Consider the following 26,559-nt stretch of genomic DNA (forward strand, 5'->3'; position numbering starts at 1 on the left):
GTGTTCTACTCGTAGCTTCGAGGGTATTTACGTTTGGCATATACCTGCTTTGACTGAGATCTTTGGAGATGATTCCATATACTACAATTCGGTGGAGGAACTTTAGAACACTCTTGAGAAAATGCACCGGGTGCCATAGCTAATCGAGTAGCTTTAAAAGCATGTGTACAAGCTCGTAATGAGGGACGTGACGTTACTCACAAGGGTAATAAAATTATCCACGAGGCTAGCAAATGGAGTCTTGAACTAGCTGCTGCCAAGAACACATTGTTTATTTTAAAATTTAAATTCATTCTAATAAACAAAACCTAATACATAAAAGTCTAATAAACAATTCAGTCCATTTATAAAATGTCAGACCCAAATTACATCAAGCTTAAAAGGCCGAAATTAACAAAAAAAACTCTAATTGCCCAATGACCCAACAACTTAAACTATTTTCAGAAAAAAAGAAAAAAAAAACCCTAGTGCCACCGTCGCTCCTAGCCTCTGCCACCATCAACCGCTCCTCAACCGTCACCTGCAAAGAACAACAAAGAACACGCAAGAAACAATGACAAAAATAGTAAAAAATATATAAAAATTATATGAAATGGCTATGAAAGCCATTGAACAAATTTGTAGGAGGCGTTTTTTAAAAAGAAATAAAAAAAAAGCAATCAAAGTAATAAAATCAATAGAATAGCAAAATCCGAAGGTGATTTATTTTTCTTTTATTTATTTATTTATTTATTTTTCAAGTCTTTTTATATATATATATAAAACATAAAATAAAAAGGGAAGGGTCTGGAACACTCACTGGGCGCTTCGGGCTCTACCATTGTGGGTAGACGAGGTCACCACCACCGATGATAGGTGGTTCTGATGAGGAAATTTTTAAACTAAAAAACCAAAAGGTTTCTTCGAGATTTTTGACGATTTGGTGGGTTTTTGGAAAATTTGATCCTAGATTCGGGCTCAGGGAGCCGAAATGACCAAAAAGGGGTTTTTTATACTTTTTCGGCCACCGTGGACAGCGGAGCCATCGCCGCGACCGGCAGCAGTCACAGCAGAGCACGGCGGCTCCCTTTGCCGGACCTAGGGGTTATTTCAGAGAAAAGGGAAAGAAGAGATGATTTTTTTTTAAGGTAGAGAGGAAATGAATTTTTTTTTCTAAAATTTTTGGTTTTTATAGGCCTTCAAACCGACGCCGTTTTGGGAGTGACCTCAGACGCCCAAAACGATGTTTCATGGTCGACCCGAAGTCCGACCCGAGCCGATCCTAGGATCCACGTGTTTTTTGAGGGGGCCTATTTGCGCATTTGGTTCTTCCGCTTTTATAGCCTGTTTCAATCTAGTCCTATTTCTTTTTTTAATTTATACCATTTAATTTTAAGTTCTTTTATTTTGGTCTTTCTGAGAAACGGTGCACATAAAAAAATGGGTATTTTCCCATTTGGTCACTCCTCTTTTTCTCGTGTTACAATTTAGTTCTTTATTTTTATTTTTATCCCGATTTTCCCCTAAAATTCTACTTAAGTTTCGATTTAGTCCTTCTTACATTTATGCACTTATTTTATCATAATTTAGATTCTTAATTTCTTTTCAATGTTGATTTAATCCTTATTTATTTAATTTCAACCTGTCTAGATTTTTTATATTATTTTTATGTATTATTTTATTTATTTATTTATTATTTCCTTTACTTTTTTAAATATTTAAAATTGATTTGTTTTCGTATTTCTTTTTATTGTGCATTTTTTAATTTTAATTTTTTCTTTTGCCTTTATTATCGTTATTATTTCATTATTTATTTATTTATGTATTACCCTTTTTATACTTTCAAAATTAGATTATTTACGTTTTTACTTGCACATTTATTGTTCTTGTTCTTGTTATTAATATTAATAATAATATTATTATACTTTCATATTTTATCATGCGTATTATTATCATGCCATTATTACTACAAATTGATGTTGCATTGTCATTTACTAGCACGACATTTTTATTTTTCGTAAACCATCATTCTATTTTTTATATACTTCAATTTGATTTTATTATGGCTACAATCATGTCACGAATCGTGTTCAAATACATTTACCCGTTTCTATACTTTGGCCGAATAAGCTAAATACACATTAGTTTAAGTATTACATTCGTCTTTGCACGACGTACAAAAAAGGAAAATTTTTCAAATCAAGGTTGTCGAAACCATTTTTTTGAAAACAAAAATTTAGTTATCGACTTTAAAAAACAAAAATTGGAGTCGCAACCGATCCTTTATTGAGGTGTGATCTGCCCACCTTAAAAATTACTCTGGTCTACGAAATTTGAGAAAACGAGTTCGGGAGTCAGTTACGTACGAGGAAGGGTTAGTGGCGCTTTTTTATGCCTTTAGCGGCGCTTTTAAGCGCCACTAAAAGTATTAGCTTCGCTTTTACAAGCGCCACAAAAAGCGCCGCTATTGACAACGCCGCTAACTTTAGCGGCGTTTATGGGAAAAAACGCCGCTAAAGATCATGACCTTTAGCGGCGCTTTTATAACAAATGCCGCTAAAGAACATGACCTTTAGCGGCGCTTTTGCCACAAACGCCGCTAAAGATCTTGACCTTTAGCGGCGTTTTTATCACAAACGCCGCTAAAGATCGTGACCTTTAGCGGCGCTTTAGCCACAAACACCGCTAAAGATCGTGATCTTTAGCGGCGCTTTAGATACAAACGTCGCTAAAGATCGTGAGCTTTAGCGACGCTTCTAGCAAAAACGCCGCTAAAAACATAACCTTTAAAAAAATATTTTAATCAAATAATATTTATTTTTATGATAAATATTATATTATGTTTTATTTTTTAAATTTGAACTTTAAATATACTTGTTAAGGATAAATAAAAAAATTATTTAAATTAAATTTTCTATGAAAATCTTAACTTTAAAACTAAATATAAAAATTAATGAATTTAGCTTTAGAATTTAAAATAATAAATTAATAACACAATTAAAAATTAGAAAATTTAGATTCCTAGAGTCAAACCATAATGATTTTCTCGTAGAAGTAAGAAACTAAAAAGAAAAGAAAACTATGAATGAAGTAGATATCGTAAAAAGAAATCCATGCAGATGATTTTCTAGCAAAACATTTTTACATGATTAGTTCATAAAATCCACATCTTCATTACATAAGAGAAAGGACGTTACATATCTAAAAGAACATAAAAGCTTTGCACAAATAGGATGAAAAAGCTAGAAAGGAGGTACAAAATTGTACATCTTTATCAAGTAGGAAGAAGTTCGTGCAACAGATTCTGCATTTCTGTCATCCTTACAACACTTGAACACCATGCTAAGAACACCAAGCCCCTGACCGAAGCCGAAAGAAAAGTTTTATGAGAAATAAAGTCGTGAGGGAATGGATGCAAGGAGCCAGAGAAAAATTATGGTGAAAGATTGAAAGACCAAGCTTTATGAGTCACCAAATACCTTCCACTCCCACCACAACAATCTTGTGGTTTGGAAAATCATCCAAAGATCGACCTTGTGCTCTTAAGGTTCCTAACAATCCAGCAAGTGCAACTCCAGCAGCTTCCTAAGAGAATTAAGTAAGCACAACTTTCTAATATTTGTGGCATTCATAGTGATGTCTGCAGCAATCTAAGTTACACTAGAATCTAATTCTATCCATAAAAGTAGCAACTTGTCGGGCCAAGTGCTCACCAGACGTCATCATTAAACATGCAAAACCTTTCCGATAGCGTTTCAGAGTTTTAAAGGCCCACTTCATTTGAAAATCCTCAAACTAAATGGGGTAACCATAAAAAAAACATCATGGTATCAGCATAAAACAAAAGTCTCACTTCTGAAAGAGAGAAACCTATACAATACCCTCAGGCTAACGTGTTAAAATCGCTTCGATGAACTCATCAATAATTGATAAATATTCTTCCCCTTCTAACCTTGGTTGTCTTAGTCCTAAATCTGTCCAAACCCCCAAAGAGAAACATGTCAAAAGAAATCTCCACAATCGGTAAATAAAACAAAGTACCAACAAGCATTTCATATGTTCCATTCTATGAATAATAAAGTAAATAAGCACATATTTTACTCATAAAGTGGGTCTTCAATTAGCTTTAGATTGTTAGTACCAACATCTAGCATATCCGGGAGTATATGTCGAGATGATTGATTTAATAATTAAATTTCTAACACAAGACAAGAGAGTTGCCATCACAAGAAAATGTTGAAAATGTAAAATATGATAATAACATGGAGCAAACATTTTCAGCAAGATATAATCCACACACACACATTTTGCTCAGCCATAAAAATTATTTTAATATGATATATTATCATATATTTAGCTTTCCACTAAGTATGAAACCCTTATGGGGCCTTCTTTTATTTGCCCAAATTAAAATAGTCATACCAATGCAAAGTAAATCAGTTTAATTTGATTCCATCTCTATTTTATTTTATTTATATTTAATGATAAAGTATATACATTTTCATATAGGAATAACTTTTAATGGGTTTAACCTAATTCATGAACACTTTCAATTTAAAAATAAAATAAAAGAATAAAAGCAATAAAAGCGTGAAAGCAATAAAAAGATGACACAAAATATCATTAAAAGATAACATGAATATGATATAAAAATAAGAATATTTAACAATTATTAAATAAATAGTGAGAGATGAGAGGTAGTTGCACTCTCATCAAGCAGTGTATAACTCACTCATTTAAATGCACCACTTCCCACTATAATGGCTCGCAAACAAACATTCATTTCATGGGGTAACTCTTTCCTTACACAAGCTAATAGCTTGCCTTCATAAATTTGCTTCTTCTCTCTCACACTTGAATAGAATCTTTTGAACCTCTCAATTTATTAATTAGAGAAGAAAGATCTCTCATTTCTCCAACCAATCTTATGTTTCAGAACTTGTTTTTTTATTTATTTTGTTTATGTGTTTAGTTGACAAAAGCTGATTCCAAGGGAGTTTTTATGACTTTTTTTTCTTTTTTAATTTATAGATTTCTATTGACAGCTTCAACTATGCCTTGTCCTTAGGTGACACATTACTGAATCAAATTACTAATATATATTTATATATACAAAGGCAGCTTAGCTTATGCTATGTAGATTATTACATGGGCTATACAGGCAGGGTTGAGTGGTAGGAGCAAGGGCTTGAGAGGTATACATGCTTGTACAGAGAGTAGAGAAGTGACACATTTGGTCTATCTATTTTTTAGCTTTAATGATGAAAGTAATAGGAGGGCCTTTGACGGGGAAGAGCTACCTTCATCAAAGCTCTAATAGTTATTAGGAGTAACTGATCTTTGAATTTTGTTTCAACTGTTTGAACAAAAAAAAACCGGCTTCCTTCATGAATCGAGCCCCTTGTCTGCGTGTTTGTCATCATTTTGTCTTGATTAAAGAAAATATTTGAGCTACAAATCATAAGTTACATAGAGTAACTTGACACTGCCATCATAATAATCTAGCACAAGATAGTGTCAAAGGTCTTCAAGAATCCAAGTCCTCATAATTTACAGATCCCACAACTGTTCAGAGGGCCATTTTTTCAGGCGGGAGGGGGCAACAAGGAGCCTATTTCAGAATATCAGATTTATCATTCATGATTTGAATGATAATGTAATTTGAGGATTGGGTATAAACAAAAGTTGAAAACGATTAGAACTGAAAATGTAATTTTTGTTAATGAAGGCAATTAGGATTATGATTAAAAGTCGAAACTGAAAATGTTACTACTAAATAGTAGGTTAGAATAGATGACAACGAAATTCAAAATGCTTACAGTTGAAAGCTAGAACAGATTCCAACATAAAATATAATGTAAAAGCACATAAATATATGTGCATACACCACCAATTTAGGTGTCTAAATGTAATTGGAAAAAAAATCCCAAAAGGAGAAAGGATGATGCCCATTTTTAGTTTCAACAGAACCCAAAATTCAGAAAAAAGAAACTCAACTAAATGAGAAACATGTTGCCACGTTTCATTGGCAAATCTTAATTAAATCACAATACATGAAGTCAAAGGATAAACTCACACCTGAATATATGGGAAGTATATGTCTTTCACCACGTTGGAGCTTAGATATGTCTAAGTTTCTCACTACAGATTTAATATCACCACCGTGAAGAATCATACTATAAATACATGAACTGAGACAAATAAAACGCAAACAACTCACCTAGCTAAAATGATTCTTATGCACAAATAGAATGCATGATCTAACCTCAAAACAACAATATATGAAAATTAAAGGAACATACGTAAGAGTAAACCTTTGTAAAGCTCCCATGGGTGACTCCTTGATTTCTTCATCAAGAGGATCCCTAATGCCTCCATCAGTCTAATGTAAAAAGATTTTGATGACATAATGCAACAAACTTCGAGAAAATTTCATAACAAAAATAATTTCTATAAAACTTATTCTTTAGGGAAATTAATAATAAGACTATCTTACACTCCAACTACATTCAGAGCGAATTGCCAAGTAAAGCCTTTCGTGCAAGACGTAACTTGTAAACTTTCTTGGATTGTTTTGTCTTGGAAGAGACTTCAACACACTATATGAAGACAAGAAAATATATAACTACAAAAATCTATTAAGTCTCTAGGAAATGATTCTATCAAGATAAAAGCAGAGGAAAGGACATGTGGTTTGTCAAATAGGTCATACCTCCCTAGATTCATAGATGCAATAGGTCCTCCATATCCAAACATGCCAAAAAAGGGCTGCATTGTTATGAAAGCCAAAGTGAGAGCTTCTAACTAACATTAGAATCTTTGTGTGCAAACATAAAAGGCAAGCTTCAATTATGTTGAATCTCGCATGAGAAACTAATGTGTCTAACCAAAGAAATACATGAGTTTCATGATTTTGTACCACTAAGAATGGTGGCTTGCACCCTATTGCTCGTTGTTTATATAACCTGCTTAGCGAGGCACCCATCTTTCCCTGAATAGAATAAGTGGAATAAACTTGAATTCATTAGCAAAACTCAAAAGAAAAACTATAATTAAGAAACACAACCAAGAGAAGTCTATAGTGCATATTTCCTTCCAAAATATATCCCACTTAAGTTCAAACTTTGTACCATGAACAAACCGGTGTGGATGGATGAGAGAAAATCTAAAAGGTCGCTTGAAAAGTGTAGCGCTTGAATACATCAACCATAACTTAACTTCGCCTTACCGACTACTGTAAGAAAAGTAACCCAAAGTGCCAAACCAATAAGTCGTAAAAAAAAAACATAAATATAAAAGAAGAGAAAAGGACTTCATATAAACATACCACTTCACAATAGAGTTTTCATCATCATTGTCCATTCCAGTCCAAGGTCAAAATTGAGATTCCACTCTCAAGAACATCCACACTTCAAAAACATTAAAATAGCCATTAGCCATATAAAGTATGATGAAAACAATTTGTTTTTTATTATGAGAAAAAGCAACACATCATTAAAAACACTGGCATTGGGTATAAACAAAAGGGTGTTTTTTTGTTAAACGTTTGCGGCGAGGATAGCCATTGGAGAGCAGAAGAAGAAGGGGAAGTAGAGAAAACGATGAAGAAGGAGTTCAAAACATCGTCGTCTGGTACCGAGATGGAAAGCTGGGTTTCTTTGATAGGGTCAGGTGAAGAGGAAAGAGAGAAAGGGAGAGGGGAAAGGGTAATAGGAGAAAGGACTTGGTGAATAGAAAGGGAACGGGTAAGGCCATGGGAAGATTAGGGATTTCATGGGGGGAAAATTTGGGGTAAAATGGCGCCATTCTAAAATGATTTTTATTTTATAAAAACGCCGCTATTGTTTATTTTTTATCTGTTAAAAATTTATTTTATTTTGAACAAAATGACTATATTTTGTTCTACTAAAAATCTTTTATTTTATCTGTTAAATATTATTAGTTAAGTCATATAAAATATTTATTATTTTTTAAAATTAATTTTTTTATAAAAAAACTAAGTACTCTCAAAATAAATATCATAGATTTTAATAAGAAAAAAATTATTAAATGGTTGTAATTAATTATTAAGTTATAATTATCCAAGCAATTAACCTTTAACCTCTAACCCTTAATTCCTAACCTCTAACCTCTAACCTCTAACCCCTCTTTTACAATTATATAATAACTTAATTAATATATAAATTAAAAAATATTAATTAATCTAAACCTTAAACCATAACCTAACCCCGAATTTTTAAACCCTAAATCACTAACTCTTAACTTTTAACCCCTAACCTAAACCCCTAACCCCTAACTACTAACCCCTAAACCTTATCTAATATATAAATTCAAAAACATTAATTAATCTAAACTCGAATCCCTAACCCCTAACCCCTAAACCTTATTTCATAAAAGATTAAAACACACTAATTAATCTAAACCCTAAAGTCTAACTTGACATCGAATCCATAAACCTTAAATCCCTAACTCTTAATCTCTAACCCCTAACCCCTAATGCCTAAATCACAACCCTTAAACTAGAATCTCTAATCCCTAATCCCTAATTCCATAATCTATAAATGTTAAAATTGTAACTCCTAAACCGGCCTTAAATCCTAAATTAACCATATACCCTAAACCATATATATTAAACCCTAAACTATAATGATAATTAATTAAATATTTTAAAATTAATACTATCGTATTTTTTACAATTAAAATCAATCACCATCTACCTAAAAATTTTTAAAATTATTTTAAATAATAGTATTTTAATTTTTCCATTTTTAACAAATATTTTTCTATGTTTTTTTATTTCAAATTTATCCATTTAACAAATATTCAATTAAAAATAAATTAAATTTTAATTAATATAAATAAACAAATTAAATAGTAAATAACAGATAAAATATTTTTGCGGCGCTTTCTCAAAAACGCCGCTAAAGCTCTGAGCATTAGCGGCGCTTTTTCAAAAACGCCGCTAAAGATCTGAGCATTAGCGGCACTTTTTCAAAAACGGCGCTAAAGATCTGAGCATTAGTGGCGCTTTTTTAAAAACGCCGCTAAAGACCTGATAGGTCAAAAAAACGATGTCGTTGGGCTTAGGTTTTTTTGCGGCGTTTTTCCAAAAAACGCCGCTAATGCTTGATCTTTAGCGGCGTTTTGTGTAAAGCGCCGCTAATGCTTGATTTTTAGCGGCGCTTTTTGTCCAAACGCCACTAAAAGTGCCGCTAAAAGCCTGTTTTGGTGTAGTGATATGTGTGTATATATGTATTAAAAGGGTAATATGTCCAAAACGCCCAAACGCTGCGCAACAACATGGATTAAATTGAAACAATATTAAAACACGTGGCCAAAATTAAAAAACACTGATTTAAGCACCCCTCAAAGAACAAAGGACTAATTGCGCAAATGGCCCATTAAGGGCAAAAGCTCGCAGATCACTTGGCCATTAGACAGAACCCTTTTTTTTTGCAAACATTTTAAAACCAAATTAAAACCTAAATCTAAAGGCTTTTTGTTCAAATCTGCAGAAGAAGGGAGAACGTCGTTCCCATCCTCGATCGCTTCATCTTCGAGACCTTCGCCCATTCAACTCTGTCTCGGACAGAGGAAAGGAGGGCGTCAATGCTTCGCAATGGTAAGTCCCCTTCACCTTACCCTTTTTGTTTATTTGTTTTAAGAAATCGAAGAAAAACAAAATGAAATGAAAACAGTAAAAAAAAAAGAGGAAAAAGAGAACCAAAATTTATCACCTTCAAAAAAATCTCTTTTCTCTCTTGTATTCCTTTTAATTTTCAATACAAAAATTTTTCCTTTTACACTTTTTTTAGTCTTTCCTAAAACAGTTTACCATCGACCCCCCATACCGAAAACTCATAATAATATAAATACAAATCCTATCTCTTGCTTGTTATCCTGTGGTTCGTTGTAGGTGCATACTGGAAGAAAGACGTGCATATCGTGCGTAGAGGCGATAACTGCTAGCATACACGCACGAAGTGGCCCAATGTCTGCGGCGCTGCTGATGCAAGGGAGGCTAGGGTTTTTTTTTCACATGTGCTGTTAAGGGCTACATTGTAGTTATGGTAGGGTTTGGGCCTAGTGTATTGGGCCAAGGGTATTTGGGCTAATGTAATTGGGCCTCGTAAATTAGGTTTTTAAATGGACTGGACACTTTTATTTATTTGAGCCTGGGCTAAAATTGGGTATTACAGCTGCCCCTCTTTGCTCGTTGTCGTATAATGGGAACAGAGCAAAGACTTTAAAAATAACCAATTTTGCCCAGTCATGCTAGACCTTAATGCTCTTCTTCTTCAAGTAGCCACACTCCAACCTACTGCATTTTCAGAGGTATAGGATCAAACACTTAGATCCATTCCACTGCAACATCAGAGACATAGGATTTGTACTCTTCGGGAGAACATTTTCTATCTTCAATCAGCTCCACTGCAACTTCATGGAGATAAGACTTGTAGCTTTAACTTGTTCCAATGAGATTTGACATGACCTGCTATTCTTGTAGCTTCTCAAAAGAACAAAAATTGCTATATTTAGTCTACTTCACTGCAACTTCAAGGAGGTATGACTTGTAGCTCCAACTTATTCTGTTACAACTTTAAAGATAAGTCTGATGCGATTTGCTCCCTGCAACTTCAGAGAGATAAAATCTGAATGTTTTAATCTACTCCACTGTAACCTCAGGGAGATAGGATTTGGGTCTTCAATTCATTTAACTGTAATGTCGCGGAAACAAGATTCGCCGTCATGACTTCAATCTATTCCACTACACTACTAGGAAAGTAAGACCCGCCATTGTGGCTTCAATCTTTTTAAATTGCAATGTCGGGGAAACCAGATCCGCTGTCGTAGCTTCAATCTGCTCCACTGCACCGCCAAGAAAGTAAGACCCGCCGTTGTGGCTTCAATCTTTCTAAATTGCAATATCGGGGAAACCAGATCTGCTGTCGTAGCTTCAATCTGTTCCACTGCACCGCCAAGAAAGTAAGACCCGCCGTTGTGGCTTCAATTTTTTTAAATTGCAATGTCAAGGAAACCAGATCTGCTGTCGTAGCTTCAATCTGTTCCACTGCACCGCCAAGAAAGTAAGACCCGCCGTTGTGGCTTCAATCTTTTTAAATTGCAATGTCGGGGAAACCAGATCCGCTGTTGTAGCTTCAATCTGTTCCACTGCACCGCCAGGAAAGTAAGACCCGTCGTTGTGGCTTCAATCTTTTTAAATTGCAATGTCGAGGAAACCAGATCCGCTGTCGTAGCTTCAATCTGTTCCACTGCACCGCCAGGAAAGGAAGACCCGCCGTTGTGGCTTTAATCTTTTCCACTGTAATGCCAAAGAGATAGGATTCGTTGTCCACAGCTTCAATCCGCTCCACTTCAACTAAACCAAGCCTTAACGCTAGGGAGATAAAATTCGCTGTCGTGGCTTCAATCTGCTTCGCTACAACGCCAAGGAAATAAAAATCTACTATTTTTAACCTACTCCACTGCTGCTTAGGGAGATAAGGCTGAAGTTTTACGGGTTTGTTCTCTGGGGAACATGACCTGTATAATTCAATTTATGAACCTAATTATGCCTAGTGATTAGGATGTCATGATCAGAATGAATCAAATGCTCCTAACTGGACGTGTATGAATGACATTTGAATAAATGTATAATATTATTTTTTCGAGAATGATCCCACTTTATCACTTAGGTTGTCATTACTCAAAGTTTACTGACGTGCTACAACGCCTTCTTGCTTAGCTAGCATTTTCAAAGAAACACTTGATCAGATTGCCTCCACTGTAAACTTCAAAGTTCAATCCACTGGGACGCAAAATTTGTACCATCTTTCTCCTGCTGTAACTCAAGGGTAGAAAAATCTGGCCTTTTCTCAATCTTCTCTTATCGCAAGGTGAAGCACTTCGGTCCTTTATACCATTCTCAAGGTGTCATACCAAATGCTCATGCACAAATGAAGAATTTCTTTCTCCAAGGAAACCTCTTCTTATTGCAAGGTGATCATTGCTTGCTTGTTCATTGACGCTTTGTCACCAACACGATATCTTGTCACTTTGTTCAATCAATGTTATGACAACAAAATCTGAAGGGATAGTCTCAATTTAGACATTTCCTTCCCAGATATTTCAACCTTTAAACTTGGTGCGTTCTAAACAATAGTCCTGTTTCAGGTCACTATATTATTTAGAAACTCATAGGGTAATATGCAAAACTTCCCTTGTGAAAGTTTTATTAGTCCATTGATCCGTTTTGAAAAAGAAAATTCTCGATTATTTAGGATTAATAAAGAAAATATAATAAAATATAAATGTATATACGTATATATTTATGTAAAAAGAAAAACTATGAAAGCAAGATAATAAAATATGTATATAATATATATGTATTTAAAAACGTTTAAAATAAATACATATATATATTAACATACATATGTGTGTATATATGTAGGTATGATAATAATAATATACAATAAAAGAATAATTAATAATATAAATTAATATAAAAAAACTAAAAGCTAAAACAACACATTAATGATTAAATTGAAAACAAACGAAATTTTAAAGCCAAATTTTAAAGACAGAAAACTCAAAAAGGGACCAAATTAAAATGCGCACAACAGGGGAAGGATCGAAAGGGTAATTTGTCCAAAACGCCCAAACGCTGCGCAACAACATGGACTAAATTGAAACAATATTAAAACACATGGCCAAAATTAAAAAACACTGATCTAAGCACCCCTCAAAGAACATAGGACTAATTGCGCAAATGGCCCATTAAGGGCAAAAGCTCGCATATCACTGGGCCATTAGACAAAACCCTTTTATTTGCAAACATTTTAAAACCAAATTAAAACCTAAATCTAAAGGCTTTTTGTTCAAATCTGCAGAAGAAGGGAGAACGCCGTTCCCATCCTCGATCGCTTCATCTTCGAGACCTTCGCCCATTCAACTCCGTCTCGGATAGAGGAAATGAGGGCGTCAATGCTTCGCAATGGTAAGTCCCCTTCACCTTACCCTTTTTGTTTATTCGTTTTAAGAAATCGAAGAAAAACAAAATGAAATGAAAACAATAAAAAAAACAGAGGAAAAAGAGAACCAAAATTTATCACCTTCAAAAAAATCTCTTTTCTCTCTTGTATTCCTTTTAATTTTCAATACAAAAAATTTTCCTTTTACACTTTTTTTAGTCTTTCCTAAAACAGTTTACCATCGATCCCCAATACCGAAAACTCATAATAATATAAATACAAATCCTATCTCCTGCTTGTTATCCTGTGGTTCGTTGTAGGTGCATACTGGAAGGAAGACGTGCATATCGTGCGTAGAGGCGATAACTGCTAGCACACACGCACGAAGTGGCCCAATGTCTGCGGCGCTGCTGATGCAAAGGAGGCTAGGGTTTTTTTTTTCACATGTGCTGTTAAGGGCTACATTGTAGTTGGGCTAGGGTTTGGGCCTAGTGTATTGGGCCAAGGGTATTTGGGCTAATGTAATTGGGCCTCGTAAATTAGGTTTTTAAATGGACTGGACACTTTTATTTATTTGTGCCTGGGCTAAAATTGGGTATTACAAAGGTTATGTTCATTATTTTGGAATTAGAAAAGTCGTATTCTTAACTTACGAAATATGACTTCCTTCTAAAGCCGAGATAATCAAATATTTACTTTAAAATAAAAAAAATGAGATTTAAGTGATGATCAAATGACGTTCATTCTTGTTCTTGAGGATCTAAGGCATTGTGTCTTAACTTACGGGACATGATCCTTTCTTCTCGATTAACTTGAAATAAGCCCTTTTCGTGAAAATTAATTTAGTTAAGTAATGTCTTAATAAGGGATCGTATTTTTAATTTTTGGCTAATCCTTTCTCGTGTATAACCAACTCCCGAACCCATTTAATGAATTTTGTAGACCAAAAATTGTTGTATTAGTAAATCAAACTTTTTATTAAAAACATCAAATTACGAGGTGATCCGATCACACCTCATAAAAAAGATTGGTGGCGACTCCATTTTAATTTCTTTTAAAATAAAAAAGGTCGATCAAAAAGGTTTCGATGTGAAATTGATGAACATAAAATTTAGTAAATTTAGTAAATTTACTAAACATAAAATTTAGTAAACCTATTTTATTCTCATCAAATTTAGTAAATTTTTTTATTTAATAAACATAAAATGCGAATTAGTTTATACTTTTTTAAATAGCTTTACTTTAGGTAAAATATATTTACTTTAATAATAAAACAAATGAATTTTATGAGTAAAAATCATAGATTAAGAGCTTATTTAACTACAAAAATAGGTTGATGGCTTGTTTATTAAATAAAAAAGTGAGTTGAAGGGGAATAAAAAGAAAATAATAAATAAGGAAGGCTTAGAAGGCAATTAGCCACGTTTCAACTTTAGTGCCGCCACACCCACAGGCGGCACCAATTCACTTTCAAAATTCAAAATGGTAAATTTTCATATCAGGTCCTTAAAACTTTAGATCATTACATTTTAGTCCTGTCGTTCTCGCAAAGGCACCTTTGAGTGCCGCCGCCATGTGCACCTTTGGTGCCGCCCGTGGCATCCGATTTTCCACTGTTCTATTTTTTTGTATTATTTTGGTAAATAATAAAAAGTTAGTCATATTTTGGTATTTTTTTAATTTTTTAGTAATATTTTAGTAAAAATCCCGTAAAAAGTCCACACAGCTTAAAATTTCACTATTAAATATGTGTTTTGTGTTTATATAAAAGGTATAAAAATAAAATTAACTCTTAATCTTTACAAGTTTATTCAATTTGACCCTTACTCTTTTATTAGAAATAAATTAAAAATTTTGAAACTAATAAAGCTAAATGGTCAAGAAAACCTTAGTACAAAATTAAAAAAAATCAATTAAACCCTTTAAAATTTAAAATTATTAAACTTTCATTTATTTGTTTGTTTTTATTCTTCACTTTTATAGAATTAGATATTTTGATTTAAATTTATTATGATATTTTTATTTTTACTTGAATTTTTATGATAGTTTTTCCTTAGCTTTTATTTTTCACTTTTATACGAAGTGTTGGAAGTCTTGGTAAAAAAGAAAAATGAGAAGGTTAAATATGTTACCATGATGAGAGTTAATTTTATACTACAAATAATGGTGTTAGAATAAAGACTTGACAAGTAATTAATTTTTCATTAAAATTATTTCATGATTAATTTTTATGTTATATTTAACTAATTATCATATCATAGTATGTGTATAGTGAGTACATGAATATTCAAGACATATAAGATTTGAACATATATCATTTAATAAAGTAATTCTGACCTATTATTATTCATCAATAAAATTGTCCTCCTCATCAACATTGCAAGAATTATGTAAGTTTTACGTTAATTAATTTAATCATTACACTTAAGTGTTCATGAATTCAACTGAATCAATTTAACATATTTAATGATATTTAGTATTTTTTTAATTCTATAGAGTACAACTGTGGAGGTTAACATTATCTTGTATAATGATTTAAGAGGGACGAAAAATAGTGAAATTACGGTGCGACTTTCATACAATAAGTCAATTCAATGCAAAAATATCTACATGAAAGACATACATTTGAATTATGGAATAAATGGTAAAATATATGATGGCACCCCAAATCTCATTCTTTGAGTGTTGTTCAAAGTTGGGACGATTTTGGATGTTATATTTTGGTTGGGACTAAGGAAATAATTATCCAAATGCCCCTTCATGATAAGGAAATAATTATCCAAATGTCCCTTCATGATCCATGTATAAATGAATGGGGCGACCCCATCAGAAATTTGCTTCGGGTGGGTTTGGATGGGCGGTGCATTTACCTACTGTTAGTGTAAAAATAGCGGTGGCGGTGAGATTAGATACTGTAGCGATACTGTAGCGTGAGACAAAAAGTAAGCTAAACGCACTGCATCGCACCCAATCACCCATCCAAACCCACCCTTCATATATAAGCAACCGCAACCAAGTGTTTACAACGAGGTTTGGGCATTGGAAAGTGTGCGGTCCTCTAACCAAAGTGCTTAAATTAGACATCAAGGGTTGACCTCAAATATTTATCATTAATCTGCTTTAACCCTTCATGGATCCTCTTAATAGTATCAAGAAAGGATTCAGTGTTTGGATCACTAGCTTGAGTAATGAGTGCATTTATAAGATAACATTACCAAAGTAGCCTACTGGGAGAAAAGGATTCAATTTAGATCCAACGTCAATTGGAAAGTACATCTTGGTAGGTTGGTGATAAGATGTAAAAGTAATATATTTTAATCTCATTCTTAATGCATTTTTGGATGATTAATTATGTAAATTAGTGAATTTGATGCTCTCAATCCTTTAAATTCATGTTTCTATACTTAGGAGAGCATGTGGGAGCGAAAGGAGGGAAAAATGAGCCAAAATCGGACAAATAGAGTTGTTTCTAGGATCCACACGGCCTGACCACACGCCCGTGTGAGCCACACAGGCTAGCCACACACCCATGTGCCAGCCCGTGTCGATATCGCACCTTCCTTCCCAAATATGCGGAAAAACCTAATTTTTAGGCTTTCTGAGCATTCTAAAGTCTTTAAATATCAATTAGAAGAAGACCTAAGGGAGCACTCAGAGAAGATCGAAGAAAGCACTCGAAAAACGCCATCGGAATCAACTCGGAAACGGATCTCCTTTAAGATCAAGATCTCTATTTAATTTCTTTCGAAGTTTTATTGAGTTTCTTTATATCTTGTGATTATTCTGACTTCGAGAGATTTTCATTTAGGATTATGAACAAAATTCCCTAGATACCTAGGGAAGATGAAACCTATAATAAATCTTATTATTTGATTTTTTATTTATGCGATCAATACTTGATTCTTGTTCTCAATTCTGTATGATTATTTCTTGTTTTAATATTTTTGAGATATTAATCCAAGTTTAATGTGCTTATTTTAGTGGAGCAAAAGTCTCTGTTTAATAGTAGATCTAGTATAATTGAATGGAGTTGCATGCAATCTCAGAAATAGGACGATATAAATCTACCAGATTACTGTCAAATCTAATAGGGAAATCCATAGATTGAGTTAATGTGACAATAGGGTAGGGGTGAGCATTCGATTGAATCGAATCGAATCGAAAATTTTTGAGTTAATAGAGTTTTCGAATCTCATTTTATCATCCTAACTTTATTTGAAGTTTTCTCGAATCGAGTCGAGTGAGATGAAATTCGAATCGAATCGAATCGAATATATTTGTTCGAGTTAAATTTTAAAAAATAATTTTGGGTCCTTGTAACCATTGTCACCTATCGTAATAAAGTTTGTCCACCTTAATCAATTTTTTTATTAACTTTCATCACCTCATAATTTATTTATTAATTTTTTATATACTGGTTAGCTTATTTGTTTGCTTAGTTGTTTCAATTATCTTGATTCTTGTCACTATGTATTTTGGAATTAAAAATATATTAAATATAAAAATATGATTTTTAATAAAATTATTTTAAAAATAAAATGTGAAATTGATACCAATATAAAATTTTAACACGAATATTTTATGGCATAATTAAGAATTCAATTGTAATATAAATATTCAATATGACTAAACAATTCAATAATATAAATAATATAAAATGTGAAATTTAATTTAATAATATAAATAGTATATATAAATAAAATTATTACTATTTATATTTAGTGATTTTTTTGGATAATTTTGATTTTTATTTGAGAGTAAAGGGTGAGAAGTAAAAGTTTAGGGAAAATAAAAAGTTTTGGGGAATAAAAGTTTGAGGGAAAGTAAATAGGGGGAGTAAAATTTTGGAGGGAAAATATTTAAAAAAAATGGAAGGGGGAGGGTTTGGGGTAGATGGGAGGTGGGAGGTGGGATGGGAAGAGAATAAGAGAGCGTTTGGTTCAGTGTATTACCCAATCCATTACACCCCGATTACGCGTGTAATACATTACGCCCCTATTCCGGCGTTTGGTTCGCTGTAATAGGTATTACGCGCGTATTACATTACGCCCCTAATCCCCAAATTGCCGTGTTTTCTAATCCCTTCCCAATTCGCTGTAATAGCTATTATGTTCGGCTTCCCTCTCCATCTCTGCTTTTACCCTCCTCCCTACCCGACCCTCTCCTCTCTTGTCCTCGAAATTTCTCCTCCCATTTCCCACTCGCCTGCTGATTATCCGTCCTCATCATTTCTTCTCGTCCGGTGACTAATTTCTCTTCCCATTTCCTCCCAACCCTATTCTGCCACACACCAAAACTCCCATTTAGTTCTTGAATTCATTGAATCGACTAGAAATGGAGATTTCTATGTGAAAGGAGCTTTGAGTGGGTGATATTAGATGGAAAATTTAGATATGTTTGGTGGTATGCAAACTTTATTGGCTATTTGGTTCCTTTAATAAGTGTGATTTAATTTGGAAAGGAGTGAACGATCTTCTTCCGGGAGATGATGTTGCTAGATATTAAACATGGAAATCGGTTTATGGGTTTGCATTGCTTTTATGTTAGCTTAGATGAAATCGACGGATTAGATCTTGTTGTTAGTCTTGTTCGTCTTGATACTTTATAGTTAATTACCATTACATTGCCACTATGTTACAACGATTATGCTTAAATTTTTCTATGTTTTTTCAAGGACTGTATGCCAATACCATATCTGAATATGTGTTGAGTACATTTACTTTTGTAAAAAGTAAAGAATCCGGATAACCAAGAATTGCTAGTTTAACTCGGTAAATTGGTCTTCATTGGCTAGCAATTAAGGTTTCATCATTTTCATTTAGCCTTAAGTGAATATTTTACCGTCGGTGCAAGAAGCTATCACCATGCCAAAGGGAGAAATGATGGATTTGTTTGTTCATACCTCTAGGAATTATGATTGATGTCTTGAATGACCTTTTGTGCATGTTTCTTATCCGTTGAAGAAACTTCAGTTTAGCTACTCCTTAAATAAACTAATGGTGTATAGGTTTCTAATAGATTTTCGTGATATTCTCGCACTATGAATATTCGGATACGGACAATCTTCCGGAAAGGTATATAAAATAAACATATTGTTTTGAAAGGAAAGGAAAATTAAAGTTATCTCTCTGTAAAAGATATAGTTATTATCTCTAAGGTGATAGGATTATATAAAGCTCTTTCTTACTTTTATCTTTTACGACCAAGTGAACAGAGCACATATGCAGATATTGAAGTCGCATATAAATGTCTTGAAGAGAGCTATGGTACAAAACAGAAGATATCATCCTCTATGGTCAATCTGTTGGTAGTGGCCCCACTTTGGATCTAGCACTGATCGCCTTGCTAAGAGTCATTGTTTTGCACGATCCCATACTTTTCGGTTTAAGAGTAATGTATCCTGTAAAGCGTACATATTGGTTTGACATTTATAAGGTAATGTAAAGTCGTATAAGTTTGCTTCTCCGCATTATTCGCTAATAAGGATTTATTTATGTGAATATTGCAAAAATAATGTGTTCTTTTTGGGGTGTTTGTTTGCGAATATTGATAAAATTCCCTTGTCAATTGTCCGGTTCTTATCATTCATGTAAGTATTCAGTAATCCCGATACTATAAGACTTCATATATTATAAATTTCATAAGCCTACCACATGCGACATATCTCTTTATGTTTGAGCCATTATGTTACTTATATTGTTCTTATCTTTTTACATTGAATTCTTCATAATTATAATGGAACTTAAAGAATTCTCATTTTCTTTTATTTCTTCAAAGTCCAAAATTACTTTTGAACTTTTGAACTTTCATTGGATGATGAATTGATGATCGAGCTTTTGGCTGCAATCAATGAAAATATTTGCGCGAGGGGAGGTGCGGGGCTATCAATGAATTTTGTAGACCTTTCACGCTTTTGATTCACATAAAGTCATATCGATCATTGATTTTGTCATGTTTAGTGCTACGGTGTTTCTCTTGAAGGTCCAATTCTTTCGGTCAAGTCGACAAAATATAGATCTGCATTGAACTTTGGCCCATGCAAGGTCTCAAGTACAAACAAAAGATAGCTGTCTTGGCAATGGGTAAATAATTGCAAGTTTTGGAGGATTGGCATTAGGACAAAGTAAATTAATTGGAGTCCATAGAATTAAGAGTTCTTGCAACTTAAACACCCTTTCATCTTCTCTCTTGAGGTGTAAATTAAGAAGTAAGAGGATCATGATTGAACCATTGTTTTCTTTATGATTTACCATCATTTTGTTATTAGTTTATTCTTCGGATAGTCAACAAATAACTATAGGAAACGATGAAGATTCCACACCCTTGTTTTGCTACCTAGAAAGAATTAAAATATCAATCTCTGTTAATTTACTTTTATGAGGACAAATAAATTGGCTACTATTAGAACAGATTATCCATATCTAGGGAGGATTGTTGAGCAAGATCTTGAAGTGAAAAGAATGGTCTCAGATGGACCCCATTGATGGCTAACCTGATTACTATGCCCGAATTTTGGTTTGGAAACCTTGCCTTAAGTTGACATTGTTGAAAATTTTCGCATCTCCGCCATATATGGATAATTCCATTAGACAAAGGCTACTGAAATTTAGTTTTCTTGGCTCCTTTTGCTTAGTCAAGTAAATCTTCTGTAGGTTGTATTTAAGGTTAGTTATCCTCATCCTTATATTCAATTTAATGCATGATTCGGATTATGATCAAAATTTTCAATTTGTTGGCTTCCTTATACTTTCATAGTGCATAAAAATATTTGATCTATTTTACTCAAACTCCGAGTAAATCCAACACGAGTACGTGTGCTATATTGCTTTTCCATATATAGAGAGTGACATATTCTCATACCGTGTCAAGATAGTTTATAAGATTTGACCTGTCAAGGTTTCCTTTGTATTTGTCTTTATTTATTGAACTAGTAAATGACTACCACATAGAATATTGTTTGCAAATTACCTCATAGAAGGTGAAAATGATTTCATAGGCCACCGTTATGGCTTTTGAGACCATCTGTTTATATCAATGTGCGTGGAACTTGGATGAAGTTGTTGATTGCTCCCATGGAAAGCAACTCGGGAACTATGCAAAGAGAAGTATGAACCTCTATGGCTTAAAGGAGGAACCACTGTGATTTAGAGCAAGACCACAGTATATAAGACATCTCAAGAAGTTCATATCAACTGTTGAGAAATCTCCTTCTCAAAGGCAGCTTCGGAGAAGCATGCACCAATTTAAGCGTCTCTAAAAGTGTTGATCTGTTGGATAGAATACTAACAGTGGTGATGATACTACTTTCGTAAAGAAAAAAACTCCATGCAAGTGTTTGACATTTCATGTTGTGATGAACTAAATCTGGTTTTGTTCTTTATTAATTCTTATGGCGCCCGAGGCTTTGTATTTGGTTTTCCCAATATCTTTTGATTATACTATGGCATGAAATATGAGTTTGGTGTTTTGCTTGACCTGTGTTTTACCGTTGAGATCTCTCTTGCAAACATAAGCTAGTTTTCCTTGGGCTAAAAAATTGGGAATCAAACCGGTAAAAGCTTTGGTTTTTCGATTCAACAAGAAGTGATTATTATGCGAGCTACATGGCATTAATCATCTTAAGAGAACAAGCAACAAGAAAACCAGATTTGCAACCCTTCGCAAGTGTCAAAAGTCTTTAATTTTAAGAATTTTATTAAATTATATATTTTAATTAAAATATATTTAATAATAATTATGTTTAAATATGATTAAATTATTTATTATTGATAATAATAATCTTATTAAAATTTAAATAACAATAACAATAATCATTTACCAAAACAAATTTCGCTAAGGGTATTCTAGTCATTTTAGTTTTTCATTATGCTATTACACCTCTATTACACTCAACCAAACACAGGATTACTATTACGCTCTATTCCATTACATTCAACCAAACAGTTGATTTGCTATTACACAGCTTTTCCATTACACCTCTATTCCATTACACCTCTAATCTAATACACCTCTAATCCAATACAGCGAACCAAACGTGCTGTAAAAGTTTTAGGGGAAAAGTGGGAGGGAGTAAAAATTTTGGGGGAAGATAAAAGGTTTTGAGGGTTTTTGGGAGTAAAATTTTGAGAAAAAGTAAATGGAAGAGTAAAATTTTGGTGGGAAATGGATTTTGGGTAGATTGGGGGTTGGGAGGGGAGGGGAGTAAAAGTTTTGGGGAGAAAGTGGGAAGGAGTAAAAGTTTTGAGGGAAAAGTAAAAAAGTTTGGGAGTTTAGGGTAAAAATGTAAAATATTATAGTTTGATATTCGAATTATTCGAGTTATTTGAATTCGAAAACTCAACTCGATTCGAACTCGAAATTCGAAAAAAAAATTCGAGTTGATTTGAATAACTCGATTCGTTTAACTCGAAATTTGAATTTTTTTTGATTTTTTCGAGTCGAATCGAGTTTTGCTCACCCCTACAATAGGGGTTTTAATTAGAAAGAGATTTCAATTAATCAACCTAGAGTCAGTTGTTCTTACTCTCAAAAGAGATATTAACATAATTTAGGGATTTCTACAGACACAAGTGAATAAATCGTTTAATTTAAATTCATAATAATAGGTGAAGTCTAGGTGCATTTTTTCCTGGGTATTGTCTATTTCATTGGTTATCTTCGATTATTTTCCTATTTCATTCTCTGTTGCGTTCTTAGTTAGATTAGTTTAGTAATTTTAGATTAAAAACAGATACTCCAATTTGTCGGCTAAATAATAGAAAACCAGTAATTACTGGTACTTTTAGTCCTCGTAGATACGATATTCCCTACTAACCATAGCTATACTATTGTTCGATAGGTGCATTTACCTTTATCGTAATTATAATTAATTTAGTGACCACCAGTTGATTGTCTGAGAGACCCCTTGCTTTACTTACGCAGCTTCATATATGTGCAGCCAAGATGTTGTAACTACTATAGTTTGTACCACTACTGTTTGCAGCAGCTTTGGCTTTCAGGGTATTTAATTGATCAATCGTAAGCTTAAATGTGGATAAATTCGATGGCTTAAGATCAGATTCAGAGCTTAAAACTGAGGGGAAAACCTTAGCCTTCAATGGTGGAGAAGGCTCACTTTCAAGATGGTGGAATTTAGGCGTTGGTGGAACTCGAGCACGAAGAAGAGTTCCATTCTTGTGATATAATTTAAAAAATGAAAAGTAGTGTTATTTTCTCAAAATTCAAACATCAGACAACAATGAACCACTTCGAAATTTTTAGTACAAAAGCTTAAAAGAAGGGAGAACAGCATCTCGAGTGGCTTCGTTTTCCCATTCTACTCTTGCCCACCAATCTTTGCTTCCCTCAATGCTAAGTGGATTCCCTTTTGCACTGTTTGAGTTGAGAGGAAGCTTCTTTAGTTCTCGGCAGCCACCTATATGAATAAGTTTCAGACATGGGAAGGGTAGGGCATCCCAGTATATGCTCTTCAATTTCGGTAAACAACTTAAGTAAAGTGTTTCAAGCTTCAGAAATGGTTTAAGGTATGGGATTCCATCCACACATGCAACTTCACCAAGTTTTTCCTCACTCAATATTTCTTCCATTTTTGGACAAAAATATATAAAAAGAACTCTTAAATTTGGAGCAAGACTCAACCAAGTTACATCCCATTGTTGATACTCTGCTCAACGTGTGAAAGCATGAAGTATGGTTAATACTGGAAGAAACCCAGGTATATAGCTTTTCCATTTTTATCTCCTCCATGCTTTCAAAATAGGAGAACTCTAAATTTTCTAAGCATAGAACATTAAACACTTCTAGTCCTCTAAAACCTCTAAGTTGTAGTGCTTGGGTCCAACATCGGAATAAGTTAAAGCTCAGTAATCTTTCTAGACAAAACATGTTGTGTATCGGTATCCTTAGTATATTCAAGCATTTCAAACCTTGCAACTCCTCTATAAGCTTTTCATTACCCTCATGATAATCTCTATTTAGCCGCCACCACATTCTGAATATTTGCAACTTGAGAAAACTAGATATTAAATGTTGTGGGATTTTTCTGAGATTCTCCGTATAACTCAAGTCCAACATTTTTAGCTTTGTCAACGATTTCAACTCTATTGGCAACTCTGATATGCCAGTATAAGATAGATCAAGACATTCTAGTGAAATCAATTCTGAAATTCCCTTAGGCAATGCTCGTAATCCTCCATTTCTTGACAAATCCAAAACAGTTAAATGAGGTATAAATTGGAAGAAACCATCGCTGATCACTTTCAATTTATTTTGGCTAAGAAACAAGGTTCGAAGGCTAGGGCATTTGGGTGTTTTGTTGAGAACTTCAATCTTATTTTCCATCACAGACATTCTTTTTACATTTTCCCATGCCTTAACATCTGGTTCTTGAAATAATTGAGCCCCTGCTTTTACAAAAAAATTATTCCGTGTTGCTTCGAACTCGCGTGTAATCCATAAAATCATGTCACGGATCACATCATGCATCTTCACACAATCTTCTCCATCTATTTCACCATCATTTTCCAATAAACAAGCACTGATAAGAGAGCAGATGATGTTGTCTCCTTGCATTTGAGCTTCACTAATTCTATCAAATTCGTTCAGTAGCCCTTCACAAAACCAATACTCTACTAATCTCCTTTTGGGAATACAATAACCTTCGGGATGCAAACAACAATATAGGAGGCAACATTTCATTGTGGCATTAGGCAAATTATCATAACTGAATTTTAAAAGCGGAAATACCTCATTTTCTAATTTTGGCAATGCACATCGCTTCAACATCTCAATTGCATATTTCCATTCCCCAAGTGTTTTCTTGCAAGCCATGGCACGACCGATTGTAATTAGTCCAAGAGGCGGTCCACCGCACCTTTCAGCTACTTGTTTAGCTAGATTTAGAATATCTGGATGGCTGTTGAGAGTTTCATCTCCAACCTTGGATCGAAACAATTCCCAAGCCTTTTCCGTTTCCAGGCACTCCACTTTGATTTTCTTTTGAGCTTCCATTTCACCACATACCTCCAAAGACCTAGTAGTAAAAATAAGTTTGGAACCATTCTCTTGGCTTGGTTTTGGTATCCCAACTTGGTTCAAATCCACCCTCTCCCATAAATCATCCAATAATACAACAAATTTCTTGTTGCCCAACACCCCATAGATATCTGTAGTTTTCCGGTCAACACTTTTATTCTTCCATGAGTCATCTGAAAACCCAAGATTTCCACCAATCCTATCTTGAATCTTTCCAACATCGGACTCTTTAGACACCAATGCCCAGATAACAACTTCAAAATCATTCGGTGTGGTGCTGAACTTGTTGTTGAGTTTGGTCAAGAGAGTTGTCTTGCCAACGCCCCCCAAGCCATAGAGGCCAATGATCCCCACATCTTTGTCCACGATGCAGCTCCATACCTTTTGGATTGTGGATTCTAGAGCAACTGGCTGCTCTACAGGTCTAACTACCACTGAAGCTGCGGGCTGATTCTCCGCTACTTTCTCAAAAACTCCTTTACTCTTATGATCACTTATTTCTTGAAGCATTTCGACCACCTTTTTACCAAACTTGTAGCTAGACAAATAATTCATGGAAGCACAGCCGCCGAGACACAAGTTATTCATTTCTTGAGGGCCATCTGCAATCAACTTTTCCGCCTCTGTTGTCATAGTTTCTGTTTTTGAAAGCCATAGCTGTACTTGCTCAAATGGCTTCAATAGTCGTTGTTCTGCAAGATCAACCTGCCGTAGCAGGTCGTTCCTTTGTGCCCTCAGTTCTTGAAGAGCAGCAGATAAAGTTGGAAGGGTTTGTTGAAGCTTGCACACGTAATTAGCATGTCCAGCAATGGAATCCAAGCCACGAAGGATGAAATTCTGTAAACCAATTTGGATTGAGCAGAAATTGCCCATGATTCTGGTGAATGAAAGATGAAACAAAGGAAACTGAATGAGATGTGGATGCAAAGTGAACAGTTATGAAGAGGATGCACATGAAATAGAGCTAAAGAAGATGGGGTTTCAACCATTAGAGCTTTGATTATGAATAGTAAAGATAAAGCAAGCAGATTCACAGAGTCTATTATGGTTAGGTTAATTGGTCTGTTAAGGTGACGTATGTGCTTACCTTATATCAATTGATATAAAATATAACCATAAATGTGAACAATCTTTTGAAACATTAAAATAAATATTTTTAGTAATATTTATCACATTTTTAAGTGAAAATTCTAATTTTGTTTTCACAAATTTTACTTGAATAAATTTATTTGATAATAAAATTCTTTTTCTAATTTTCATTGAAATACTTTTATGTTTGAAGCTACAATTTCATTAATGGGAAAATTTAAAATATATTAATAATTTTACCCTCCACCTCATTTTAAAAATCACCCTAAAATGGGTGGAGAAATTAACATTTGTTAACTTTACTAACGTGGCATACATATGAATTGTTACATAGATGACACATCAACATTTAATTAATTTTTAAAATAAAAATATTTTATAAATTTTATAATAATTTTAATGATTTTTAATTTTTAAAATAGTTTTTATATTTTTAATTTTTAAATTTTAAAAATTAATTAAATGTTGATTGTCAAAACTAAACTTC

The 26,559-nt window shown here is 33.7% G+C and overlaps 1 protein-coding gene and 1 long non-coding RNA gene across 2 annotated transcripts; one reads left to right on the top strand and one right to left on the bottom strand.

Moving 5' to 3' along the window:
- Window positions 1–12,862: 12,862 nt before the first annotated feature.
- On the top strand, window positions 12,863–13,684 carry LOC105773002 (uncharacterized). The gene is made up of 2 exons (XR_001126962.2): window positions 12,863–12,976; window positions 13,271–13,684. It is a non-coding gene; the product is annotated as an uncharacterized LOC105773002 (long non-coding RNA).
- Window positions 13,685–23,375: 9,691 nt separating this feature from the next.
- Window positions 23,376–26,039, bottom strand: LOC105772165 (disease resistance protein SUMM2-like). The gene has a single exon (XM_052632168.1). It carries the CDS (start codon window positions 25,854–25,856, stop codon window positions 23,517–23,519), a length of 2,340 nt encoding a protein of 779 aa, XP_052488128.1. The 5' UTR covers window positions 25,857–26,039; the 3' UTR covers window positions 23,376–23,516.
- Between the last annotated feature and the right edge of the window lie 520 nt (window positions 26,040–26,559).

The sequence above is a fragment of the Gossypium raimondii genome, chromosome 6, assembly GCF_025698545.1.
Source record: "Gossypium raimondii isolate GPD5lz chromosome 6, ASM2569854v1, whole genome shotgun sequence".
Lineage (NCBI taxonomy): Eukaryota > Viridiplantae > Streptophyta > Magnoliopsida > Malvales > Malvaceae > Gossypium > Gossypium raimondii.